A 13,894-nucleotide genomic window follows, 5' to 3' on the forward strand; every position below is an offset into this window, starting at 1 on the left:
CCACCTGAGAATGTCGACATTGCTGATCAATTATGTCCATGTCTCCATCATAGTCGGCCTACTGCTGAAGGCCGACATTTAGACTGCCGACATCGTGATTGCTTACCAGATCGATAATTACATGCTGAACATCGATTTTTAGAATGATAAACATCTACCTGAAATCAGACCCTCTTCTGTCCCCCTTCACAAAACATAACAACATTACTAATGCAGCCATAGGATTAATCTCCAAGCCCCCAGTGTACCCCTCCCTATCATACACCCGGCATTCACTGCGACTCACACAGGCCACACATGTAAGAGATGTGTTGGTGCTCAACCTCCAGCTCTCCCCACCTTCCCAGAGCAAGTCATGGAGGGAGCCAATTAAAAAGGAGGAATATCACTCCAAAAAAATATATATATAATGGTGATAAATCGGCATAGCACTGTCACTACCGGAATAATCTGGTATAGCATGCGGAAAATCAATTGGACCAATATTCCTGCAATATGTTCCCATCTCTACTCATGAGCTGATTTTTTCTTTTGAAGAACCGCTGATACTTCCAGTCGTTTTACATTTGGGGTATATGAGAATGAAACTGCAAAATTACATTTTGTAACTTAAATATTATACATGTATGAGTCTAAAACCCAGGAGCCCAGGCCGTAATTCCCGCAGCACCCATCCTTCTCTAATGCGTTGCTAACTCTTCCTTTCGGCAATCCGCCAACCACCCGCATTCAGGGGAAACCGCAAATACATCATTGTGGATGTTTGAAGCTAAAATAGTTTTGAATTCTCATATAGTTCAGGAGATTTAGGGGCCTATTTATGAACAAGTTTTCTCATATGCAATAAATGATAAAACTCGTTAGATATGATAAATGATGCTCCAGCCAATCAGCTCCTAACTGTCATCTGTTTGAAAAATGACAGTTGGGAGCTGATTGGCTGGAGCACCATTTATTATACGCAACTAATTTTCACTCTTTGCGTATGATTAAACTCGTTGATAAATGGGCCTCTTATTATTATTATCATTTATATGGCGCCACCAGTGTTCCGCAGCGCCTTACAAAGTACATAGGCAAATAAGTAACCATTGACTTACAATACAATACAGGACATGGATAAACATTGCTATATTAGCGACCATAACGCCCGCATAAGCAGCCAAGTGTTAGTTGCCCTAGTGGGGAGTAAGAGATAAATTAAATTGCAGTAGGGAGAAGCACAAGAGGGTAGAGGGCCCTGCTCGAAAGAGCTTACATTCTTTAAGGGAGGGGCAGACAAACAGGAGAGACACAGATGGGGTAGGCGGGGAGAAAGGAAGATGTAGCAGCAAGTTAGGTTGAGAGCTGGAAGGTTTTAATGAAGTAGTGGGTCTTAAGAGCTCTTTTGAAAGATTATAGAGAGGTGCAGAGTCTGATGGGGAGAGGGAGGGAATTCTAAATATGGGGAGCAGCACGGGCAAAATCTTGGAGGCGAGAGTGGGAGGAAGTGATCAATTGGCATGAAAGGCGGCGTGTATTAAGTGAACAAAGAGGGCGGACAGAAGAGTGAAGGGAGATGAGATCAGAGATTTAAATGGCAGAGGAATGGGTGAGGGCTTTGAATTGGGTTCTGAAAGAGAAGGGGAGCCAGTGGGGGGCTTGCAGAAGAGGGGAGGCAGATGTAGAGCGTTTGGAGAGGAAGATGAGCCGAGCAGCAGCACTGAGCACAGACTGGAGAGGAGAGAGATGGGATTTGGGGAGGCCAGCTAGGAGAAAGTTACAGTAGTCAAATCTGGACATGACCAGTGAATGTACAAGGGTTTTGGTAGCATCCTGGGTGAGAAAGGGTCTGATCTTGGAAATATTCTTGAGATGGAAACGACAGGACTGCGAGAGGTTCTGAAGATGTGGTTTGAAGGAGAGGGAAGAGTCCAGGATGACTGAAACACAGCGCACTTTGGGACTAGGGACCTCATTCAGAGTCGGTCGAAGCGGCCGCACGGTCGTACGGGAAAAGGGGCCGGATATTCAAATGATTCCCTCGCAAGTTGCGTCCCTAAGTTCGGATCGGTAGTTGGCCGACCAAGGGGAGGAAGATGTCGGAAGACAAAAAAATACGCCCCCTTCTCGTACGCATTGCACGTCATCTCCGGGCATATAAGGATTAATCGCGACCATCGGAACTGGTCGTAGAGCTTAAGGTTGACCATACCCTCTCTTAAGCTCTACGATCATGTCAGTGTAAAAACCTCCCATGTCACATGTGCCATGACGCTACTTTGTTAATTATGCACTCCCATAATCCGTATGCACTCCCATAAAACGCCGTTCGCATAATGAGGCACGCCTGCGTTCGGATCTCCACTCCCCCGTTTTCAAGCACCTTCCCCTGTTACCACCCACAAACGCCTCCATCTGTCACTCAAACTACCGACCTGGCTGTGTTCAAGGAGAGAGAAATTTCTGATCGTAGCGGCTAGTTTGCGCACGCGCATTGCGAACTTTACGCATGCGCAGTATAGCGAACATCGGTGCGGTACGACCGTGCGGCCGCTTCGTCCGACTCTGAATGAGGTCCTAGATGAGATAGTAATGCCATCTATTAATAAAGAAATAGTGGGACATGATGTTATGAGGGAGGGTGGGAAGACTATCAGCTCAGTCTTAGACATATTAAGTTTGAGAAATCGCTGGGACATCCAGGAAGAGATGGCAGAGAGACAGTTGGAGATACGAGTGAGGAGAGAGGGGAAAAGATCAGGTGAGGAAAGGTAGATCTGAGTATCATCAGCATAGAGATGATAATGGAGGTCAAAAGAGCTGATGAGTTTACCTAGAGAAGACGTATAGAGAGAGAATAGGAGAGGTCCAAAACAGAACCTTGGGGAACACCTACTGTAAGAGGCTGTGGGGGGGAGGAGTCGCCATGAGAGGAAACAGAGTCTTAGAATGAAGTTCTCTGGGGGGGGGGGGGGGGGGGTAATGGGGAGATGTATCTAGTTTTCTAAAGAGTGCAGAAGTTTCCCATAGCAATCAGTCCGCTTCTACCCATCATTTTATGGAATGTACTTGATAAAATCTAGCTAGCACTTCACCATCTTTGATACATCTCCCCCAATATAATTTAACTAGCTACTTTGTATGTGACCACTTTTTGGAACTCCAAGTTTGTAGGTTTTCCTTGGAAAATCTTTCAGTTGATTAGAGTTTCGGTTATACAATTGAAGTAAAAAAAGTTATTTTTATTTACCGATGAATCCTTTTCTCTGTGGCCAATGAAGACCCACTGGCTGCCCTTCCGTGGGATCCTTCTGTGGTTGATCTGTTGGGAGTAATTAGAGGCTTCACCCATAAAACTTTTAGTTCCTACTTCATTCCTCCTACATTTTAAATTAATCTCTGTGCGTATTGCGGAGCTTCCCTGTGGTAAGAGAGGCGCTAAGCATCGTTTAGACAGAGCTGACGGAACTTTCTAATGTGCCCTGGGCACAACCGCATCACAAAGTCTGGGTCCCCCCTTTGGCCCCAGAGGTAAGGGTGTGTTGGGAAAACATCCTGGTATTGCCCCTTTAATTATTTTTGCCAGTAAACATTATCCCGGCTGGTTTACAAAGTCTTTTTGTTTTCCTTCAAACTTTCAGACCATCCCCCAGTATCCCATACCTTGTCACTCCAGCTCCAACGTGCTGGTGGAGCCCAGTGGACTTCTGGAGATGAATAATTTCACCAGCCAGCGGCTCGGAGATGAAGATACGGTCATTATCCATGACAGCGACATGAGCGTCGATGAGAGGACACAGTGTAAACCCCCGCTCAATATTGAGCATGTGTAGCATCCGTGGAAACAAAGGACAAGCCCATCAGTGGCAGCGATGACTTCTCTACATGGTGCCGCTGGTCAGCTTTGGGATAGTAAGTCCGGAACCGTGGAGAGAAGCAAAGCCAAAGAGTTGGAAAGTCTTTTGCCCTCTCTGCAGTGTCGTCGTGTGGCAACTGTTCTGTTTTATAGTGTATGGAGGGCAAAAATTTACCTTTTGTGAGCACAGTATTTTTTCTTTTGTGGAGGAAAGATTTGGCCAAGACATTGGTACTTTGCTTTCCATCCAGAAGGTCCCCATGAGGTAGACTGTAAAATTCACGGGGCAATTTTTGGATCTGCACTTTTTTTTTTTTTTTTTTAAAGCTTTTCCTCTGATATGAATTTAGAGCGACTTAATTTTTTTTATTTTCATGCAAAGTCGGGAGAATTTAATTTTTTTCAAGAAGTTGAAAGATTTCTGTGATGCTTGCAGATCACAGTATAATCGCTGAGGTAGTTGAGTGTTAAGTCTCCACTGAGCGGCCTGGAAAGTAGGTTGAGCATATTCCACATGACAACATCTATCATTTGGTTGCATCATGTTTGACTTTCGGTTGATTTTCTGTTTGCTGACAGAGGTAAGTGCAATCGTCACTAGCGACCTGGAGTCTTACTTTCTTTTTTTAGTTATTTTTTTTTTTTTAATTCCCCGTTCACCCCCTCGCACAGTGGAAGCCGTCACTTTGAGAGCTGAGCCAGGGTTGGTGAGAACACGGCTTGTAATTACACGGATAGACATGAGATGGTCAAGCTCCTTTTCACTGGGCAGAAATCCAAAATAATTGTGCAAAATTATTACTTGTGGAAAATATTTCGAAATGTGCAGATCAGAATTTTAACGTCTATTTGTTGTTTAATTTTTCGTCCAAGCTCATATATTATACACATAAAATTTAAAATATAGACTTTTTTTTCTTTAATAGATAACATGGTGCTTTAACTCATAGCAGCCGGTAAATAGTGGCTTCCATGTAATCTTTCATTCGGCTGATCGGAGCCAACATGTCGCATAAGTGTATGGTCGGCTTATTGTTACGGATTTGTTACTGATCACAGATAGTAGCATAGGTTGCTATAGGATAGGTTGCTATAGGCAACACACAGCTTATTGACATGTATTTGTGTAGTGCCAGCACATTCCATTGTGCTTTATAATTCATACCAAAGTCGTAATGAAATGAGACTGGGAAATAACAGACAGGCGGAGAGGGAAGAGGGCCCTGCTCAGAAAGCTTATAGTCTACAAGGAAACAATATATGTGTATATGCGTGTGTGTATATAATATATATATATATATATATATATATATATATTGTGTATATGTATGTATATATATATATATATATATATATATATATATATATATATATATATTTTAGCGTGTGAGTGTGTATATGTATGTATGTATGTATATATATATATATATATATATATATATTTTAGCGTGTATATATATATATGTATATATATAATATATATTTTTATGAAGCAACCACTGGTGCCCCACACCAAAGATGCCAGTATGTCAGGATTAACAATTTTAATAGCATAATACTCAATACCAAAAAAAAAAAAAGTAAAATCCATAAGACGTGATAAAAAAAAATTCACAGTAGCACAAGATTGAGGCCCTGAACCAGGACCGTCCTTCCTGATTTTAGAGCGGCCTCCCGGCCGCTCGCATAGCTGTGGGTGACCACCCACAGCTATAGCAAGCGGCCAAAAAGCGGCCCATCGGGCTTGCGACGAGACCCTTGTGGTAGGGTCTCGTCTGCCGCAAGCCCTGGAGTCCTTTCGGCTCTTATCAGAGCCGAGAGCACTCCCACTGACATCACTTGTGATGTCAGTGGGGCCGGCCCCAGACGGTAGGCGTTCCCATGGGAACGCCTCCGTCTGGCCAGCAACGCCCCCCAAAGGGGGGCGTGCTGTCACTCACCATAGACAGCACGCCCCCTTTGTAGCGAGACCCATAGCGACGGCTTGCCCGTCGCTATTCGGGTCTCGCGCATGCGCACGACGGAGCCGGGTCCGTCGTGCGTATGCGCATTGGCCCAACATTGCCCCGCTTGCGAGCGCTGAGCGCTCACGAGCGGGTCTGAATCAGGCCCTGAGTCCCTTATCCTATTTGGAGCATGAGGTTAGTCAGGGGTAGCCCGGTTCATCAATGGACTTCATCAAGGTTCTATTACACATATATATGTTTATCTATGTGGTATGTATGTAAAATATAAGAGCTCGATATATGTACTAGGAAAGAGGGTAACACTCACTTTGGATGCATTTTAGATAACACTTTTAATGGATTTGCGCATTTACTAATACAACTAGTGTACCGGTAATGTGCATTAGCGCTAGATAAACAGGTCCTGCTGCTTTATAAAAGTCATCATTACCACTCCAGCATCCGATAGCGTTGACGAGCCCATAACAAACCTTTTATCCTAATGTTATTACAGGTTTTAGACTTTAGCGACTGAAAAGCACACAAATATCGTATGGGTGTAAGGAGGCCAAAGGCCGTACACAGCTTATTAGCGGGCTGTGTTGTTTGCCGTTTGTCATTGGTTTCTCAATAGATAAGAGATCTCTCCGCAAATAGCAACAAAAATGGCAAAGCTCAAAGACCGCACAAGATACAAAATCAAAAAAAGTTCTATTTTTTTCAATTCATATATGCACAAAGTTCAACCTAATTTTGAAACTTTTTTTTTTTTTTTTTTTTTGTAAATTGGAGCTTTTTAAATAAAAAAAAAAAATAAAATAAAAAAGTTTCATAGGTAACTGCCGAAAAAGTGTAATAACCCATAACAAGCAATGTAACTGGCATTGCCTACTCCTAGAATAAATAGCGTTTGTGTATAAACCGGTAATTGGGAGGAAATTATTTTCCCTATACACACCATTTCTCCATGTCTGTACTTTATTGGAAGTCTACATTAACCCAGATTAGTGTCGCACAATTTTTCTATCGTGATAATAGAAATTTTAGTGTGATACTTACGAATAATTTTTTAATTTTCTACAGATTAGTATTTTGTATTTTTGGCTAGAAACCTTTTTAGAGGGCTAAAAAATGGTTTAAAAATAGTTAAATTTAACAATATGCCATAGTCCAAAATTTACAATTATTTTGTATTCGCGTTGCACAATCCAAAGTATTTTATTGTAATACTGTTAGTGTGCTTTCTGGATTAAACTGTAGAATGTAAAGTTTTACAGCAAAAGACATTTAATCCAGTAATAGCGATGACTAAGCTGATCCTAAATATGGAGAAAAAAAACATTTTTATTTCGAATCGGGTAACTTTTTTAATTGATCATCAGCAAGGATTATTTAATACACACATTTCTGGCAATAGGAATTATACTACTTGCTTTGGTAAATGTTATGTAATAGTTGGTGACTGTTCTGCACATTCCGTTTTTGTATTTTTCCATTGTGGTTTATTGGTTCACTCGCAATTTTCCACTTCTTAGAAGGCACTAAAATTGCAATTGTGAATGTACCGCAGAGATAACCTATTTCTGTCGCAGCGAGCTCTGGCTCTCCCAACGTTCATACTGGCTGATGTCTCCCAGTGGCTAAATCATGTTGGTTTCATGGGCTCCTAGGTGCAGAGTTTTTATAGACTGTCCAGGACATTTTTTTGTTACCCTGTTTTTTTTTTTTTTTTTTTTCTTGGTACAAATTTTTTCTGAATTATAAGGGCGGGAATCACATGGGGGCAACGTCTGTAAATAAGTGGCCGATACATTACAATATGACAGTCGAACATTTCAAGGACATTTTGAGTTTTTTTGGTTTTTTTTTCCGGCTGCTGAGATCTCGGAACTTTTTTTAAAGCAAAAGTGTCGACGAGAAAGGTGAATAAGTAATTCCGTTTCTAGTGTGAATATATGTATGTGTGTGTGTGTGTATATAGCTGCAGTTTTTGCAACTGTTTTGTACAGAAATAATTGAGCTTTGTATTGTACATACTGTACTTTGTATATTTGCGTTACTGCTTCGCAGGCACTCTGTTGTGCGAATGGTTCTCCTGGCAAGTGGACTTGCTTTTGGCATTAACCAGTCACCCTCTCCCCTTATACCTTGGCACAACGCTCGCAAAAGACAATAAAAATTGCATTATAACGGGAGATGCGGAGACCACGTTTTGCATCTCTTTCAGTAATATGTAGTAGCAGTTCGAATACTTTTTATTTAATTTTTTTAAACTATTTCAGGAATACTTCAACCCTCATCCACTGAAAACCGCTGAGGGTATACTTCAACGACATATTTGCCAAAATTGAAAAAAAAAAAATGACATAGGTTCAAGAGCAATTTTTTTTAAGTTATATCACAGACATCTTCACAGTGTGCCCTTGCTCACACGGGAATTGAAAAGCAACACTGGTAAAACCTTTTACTTTGCTTTATGACGCGTAAACAGCGCGATCATTAATGCTCCTCAAAGCCACCCTGCTGCATAATCTATCATGTACTGAACCAGCTCTCCCGTGGACCTCCTTTATATTGTAACAGGCGATGTCGTAACCCCACAGAACTTGTGTACTATTCCATTCACCTAGATTATTTTATTGGACTATCCACACTAAAGTGCGTTCTTAAAATGAATACCCATTTGAATGACCACTTGGTTACAATCCTAAATAAGAAAATGCAGAATTTAGCATCTATTAATGTTTTTTATTTTTTTTTATTTTTATTTTTATCCTTTAATAGATATTTTACACTGGCTCTATTGTATGCGTAATATAATATACACATATTCATTCATGTTTCTGCATTTCATTCTGTCTAGACTGTCATGTTGGTAATAGAGTACAGTGACAGACCACAATGTTGAATGTGAGGTGCCTATAAATTCCCCATTTACACTTTGAAAAGACCTGTGAGCGAGTACATTACTTACTTGGTCCGGCTCGTGAGTTCCCCAAATTGATTACCAGTTTATTGTAGAGATGAGCAGTTCCGTTTTGGCTCTGGTTTTTTTTCCACCAGATTAGCGCAAGTTCGGGTTTCTCTTACAGGTCGAGTCTCCCATATCCAAATATTACGGATTTTTTTTTTTTTGTATTCCTTAGATAGTGAAATCTTTTTACTTTTTGATGGTTCAATGTACATAAACTTTGTTTAAGACACAAAAATGTTACAAATCTTGTATGAATTACCTTCAGGCTTTGTGTATAAGGTGTATATGAAACCTAAATTAATGTTTGTATACAAACTTTGTTTGAGCCACAAAATTTTTCAAAATATTGAGCCAAAAATATTGTATAAAATGACCTGCAGGCTGCGTGTAGAAGGTGTATATAACACACAAATGCTTTCTTTGTTCAGATTTGGGTCCCATTCTCAAGATCTCTAATTATGGTATGCAAATATTCCAAAATACAGAATATTCCGATATCCAAAATACCCCTGGTCCCAAACATTTTGCATATTGGAGACTCAACCTGTATTGGCTATCAAAAACTTGTGAGAGACAATAAGATGCTGTTTTTGAGATCCAAATATAAGTGAGAAAAACCCTACCGCTCGTTTCTAGTTTTAAAGTACATTGTTTACCTACATGTAGTGCAAGTTATCAATTTACTGTGGCATCAGCCCGCCAAAATGGCAACTTGCAATTTTTTTTAAAACAACATGGAAATATTTCTTAAGCTTGATGTTTACCATCTGCGGGTTGGAACCCCAAATCCCCAAGCCTGTTTTTTAGAGTCACACAAAGGCCAGGACTTGACAAAGTCTGTTGGGAATTTGCGTCTTTCTGCTGACACATTGACACTTGGGGTCCGGCCTGTAAAATTAGTGACATCACTGTTTTTATATGACAACGAGCCCTCAGTTTGTCAAAACTAATGGGCCGCACTACAGGGACTGTTATCATTACCACTGTGCAGATATCAGTCCTCCAGCCTGACACATTCGATAGTTGCCTCCTCAGCGGCGTCAATATTAAGCAATGCCTTGATTTACCGTGCTAAAAAAAAAAAAGTCAAAAGGAGCTAGATTATCTTGCAATAAGTGCTTGTGTAGTAGGATATCCATTTAAACTGCATCCGGGAGTGCTGGTAAATTCTAGAGTTCAAAAGTCACACTGCTAAATATTAAGCAATTAACCACTAACTCATATTTTTTTTGTCCTGTTGGAAGCATTAAAAAGGCAAGTCGCTTGATTTGTACCATTTTGATTGTTTGGGTTGCTGCTTTTTCAATCTCATCCTGTATTCCTTGAGGAATGATTTGTATTAAACTCAAAGTGCACACATGGTCTGCAACCATGGAAGCTGACATATTTTTTGGGGCTAAGCCAGTATTCAGAAGAATCCAGCCTACAACTTCAATAGACCTAATGACTACATTGAGGCACTTCATGTCTTCTCCCACAACAGGACGGTCTTCAGTGTGTCCAGGTGGCTAAAATACAAGAGTGTATGACTGTATTGTACATGTGACACATCCTTCACCCTATCAATAGTCTTATTCCACTGTACTTGTATCATTCAGGGTGTTTTTTTTTCTTTTTATTAATAAAGTCCATAACGAGTTATAACACAAAAAAAGTAACCCCACTATGTCTGTACATATTCTAAGCTTTTTAATACATTATTTTATTTTTTTTGAAGTGCCCAATGTAAATTTAATTTTAACCATGGCTAAGCTTGTAATAAAAGCAATATAAACTCGTTTGTGGCCTCATTTTCTGTGATTTTGACTCAGATATAGTTATAGATATACTGGGATATGAGGTCGCTTTAGCAATGGTGTTTCAAGTGTGTAAAGGTGCCTGTACACATAGATTTGGATGGCAAATTTTATTTTAATCTAAACTCAACAAAGTGCTGTGTATGGGATCAGGTAGGCCATCACTTCTGATCACTAGTCATGAGAGGTCAATTGGCTGATGACCACTATCTGCATTGGACTTTGGACCTCATTCAGAGGCGCTCGCAAAATGCGAACGCTCGCTCTGAATGAGGGCGGCCGCATCTATTTTCTGAGCCGGTCTCCTGGCCGCTCGGTAGGCTGTGGGTGACCACCCATAGCTTTAGCGAGCGGCCAAGTTGATGGTCGTGATGTTCAAGGCCATCGGGGCTTGCGACGAGACCCTTGTGGTAGGGTCTCGTCTACCGCAAGCCCCAGTGAGCTTTCGGCTCTATTAGAGCCGGAAGCTCACCACTGACATCACGAGTGATGTCAGTGGGGCCGCCCCCAAACGGCAGGCGTTCCGTCGGGAACGCCTCCATTGGCACGCCACCCCCCTGCCCCGCCTACAAAGCGGTGCGAGCTGTCGATCACCATCGACAGCCGCCCCTTTTGTAGTAAGCCCCGGAGCGCGAGAATTTCTCGCTCCAGGGCTTGCGCATGCGCAGTGCGGCTGTTACGCGTGGGCAGGGCCTCTGCATCGACCCGCTTGCGAGCAGGTGTGAATGAGACCCTGTGTTTGATGAGCTTTGTGTTACCGGGTAATTAGGTCGCCTGCATAGGTGAAGATATTTGACACTGATACAGGCAGGTATGTTTCATTTGGAATGGGTATGATATACCGCCGGCCACATGGAAATCCCATGCGGGTAACAGCCACCATAGCCGGTCCAGAAAATAACAATAACAACAAATGGGGAGGACCATTTGTTATTTTCTGGACCGGCTATGGTGGCTTGATTGTGTTCCTGACCTGATATCCGGACTGAATTACTTCTTTGCACAGGTCAGGTATCCTACTTGCTCCCACTGCATTGTTGGAAAAATTTTTTTATCCTATGTTGGAATAAATTAAGAAGCTAAGGAGAATTTGTTTCTCTGTTACCCGCATGGTGAAAGTCCCTTGCGGAAAAAACATTTGGAGGGAGAAAAGAACCTGGGGTGACAGGTCTAACAGCCTGAAAGATACCTTTACATGAATTAACAGATATTTGTTTCCTGTAAGTGGAGTATGTCCATATGTACGGTGTTGGTGAAGGGTTCGTTATCCCACATCATGGAGGATTGCTGGGAAAAGAAACCTTTTATAGACACAATACAACACCTGTTTCTGTGAGTTGGGTAGACAACTTAGACAACACGAGATATAGATATGCATGCTATTTGAAGAAGTAGTATGTGCTTCATATTATGGTATTGGACCATGAGTTTTTGTTTGGTCGTTTTTTCCGGTAAAAACTAACCTGAGAGAGGAGTTGAAACAGGAGATTGTAAGGAGAGGAGAATTATTTCACCAGATTTGAAGACTCTGATAAGAAAATTTCTGTTGCATCTGGACACATTAACAATAAGTATATGTGATATCTACAAAGATATCACATATATTGTGATATCGGGGTTGATGATTGTTCCTGTTTTATATTTATGTCTAGCACCTTGTTTTCCACTATATCCAAATTTTGTGTGCGGTTCTGGCCAGTGCCTGGGTGATAAAGGTTATCAATTCCTGGATGAACCAAATGATTGCTGGGTTTCAATCAGGGGATAAGTCTGAAGCTAGTTCTTTAGCTGATCAGATTGCAGAAGCTTTGACCTATATAGGTGATGCTTTAATAGATACTATTCATGTACAGTCTCATATTTCTGCTTTGACAATTTCCATCAGACGTTCTCTATGGCGTAAAACATTGAAGGCAGACATAGAGTCCAAGCATGCTTTAGAGGCATTGCCTTTTGAAGGAGGTTTTCTGAATTAACCACAATTACTTCTTAGGTCACGGGAGGAAAAAATACTTACCTTCCCGTAACAAAACCAAAATCTCCTAAATTTAGTTCCTTTTGAACTTAAGGCAGGGGAGGCTTTCCAGGGTATACCCAGAGGTCCCCGTAGAGGTGCCTTCAGGGGACGTGCTGTCCCCAGCACCCGCCACCCTGCTGCTAAGTCAGCAGGTCAATCCACATGACTCACGGGACTGGAACCCGTCCTCTGGTGGGAGGCCGCTTACTCATATTCTGGGAAATTTGCATTCAATCCAACCTGGATTTTTGGATAAATCAACTATTAACCAGGGGATATGTTTTAGATCTGGAGAGTCCTGTTCCAGAAAGATCTTTTTCCACTCCTCTCCCTGTGGATGGTTGCAGAAAGGTGGCTCTCATACAGGCAATTTCAGCACTTTCCAATTCCGGAGTAATTATTTCGGTTCCGGGACTACAGCAACACCTGCGGTTCGGACTGGCCGTTTTGTCCCATTCTCAACCTCAGAGGGTTAAATGCTTATCTCCACTTGGAAAGATTCAAGATGGAGTCCATAAGGTCAGTCACTTGTTCCATGAAGGAAAAGGAATTTCTGGCCTCTTGATATCAGGAATGCCTACCTCCAAATTCCAATATGGAGGGGTCATCATCAACATCTGCGGTTTGCAGTGGGGCACCGCCATTTTCAGTTCCAGGCTCTGCCATTCTGTTTGTTCACTGCTCCCAGAGTCTTTACAAAGGCACACATGATCTCCCCCTACTCAGGAGAGGGGGGGTCAATGTGTTGGCTTATCTGGATGACTTGTTGCTAAGGGCACCCTCAATAGCCCTATTGCACAGGTTCTCAAACTCGGTCCTCAGGACCCCAAATGGTGCATGTTTTCTAGGTCTCCTCACAGAATCACAAGAGAAATATATAGCTCCACTTGTGGAACCTTTAAAATGTCAGTAATGAATACACCTGTACACCTGTGCACCTGTGCACCTGCTGGGTGACCTGGAAAATGTGAACTGTGGGGTCCAGAGGACTGACTTTGAGAACTACTGCCCTATTACAACAATATCTTCAGATTACCTGAGGCATGCTCCAGAGATTTGGCTGGATCATCCAATTTTCCCAAATCAAATTTAGTTCCATCTCAGCGGATGGTATTTTTGGGTCTTCTTTTCGACACCCAGTGTCACAGAGTATTTCTTCCACAAGCAAAGATTCTGGATCTTCAATTCAAAATAAGGACCATTTTACAGATGCCTCATATCTCAGTCCCCAGGGCTATGCAGCTACTGGGAAAAATGGTGGCTTCATTCAAAGCCATTCTTTCATTCTTTTCACCAGATTTCGTGCCCGGCCACTCCAAAACC

At 41.8% G+C, this 13,894-nt stretch overlaps 1 protein-coding gene across 5 annotated transcripts in view; it reads left to right on the top strand.

Moving 5' to 3' along the window:
• EMSY (EMSY transcriptional repressor, BRCA2 interacting) overlaps window positions 1–5,137 on the top strand; it is a 57,824-nt gene extending 52,687 nt beyond the window's left edge. For all 5 annotated transcript variants that reach the window (XM_088473786.1, XM_088473790.1, XM_088473787.1 and 2 more), the window contains one exon: window positions 3,624–5,137. In XM_088473786.1, the coding sequence (XP_088329912.1) occupies window positions 3,624–3,815 (192 nt within the window). In that variant the 3' untranslated portion in view covers window positions 3,816–5,137. The remainder of the gene's footprint in view (window positions 1–3,623) is intronic.
• The last annotated feature ends 8,757 nt before the right edge of the window (window positions 5,138–13,894 follow it).

Source organism: Taudactylus pleione, unplaced genomic scaffold (assembly GCF_031769625.1).
Source record: "Taudactylus pleione unplaced genomic scaffold, aTauple2 ptg000140l, whole genome shotgun sequence".
Classification (NCBI taxonomy): Eukaryota; Metazoa; Chordata; class Amphibia; order Anura; family Myobatrachidae; genus Taudactylus; species Taudactylus pleione.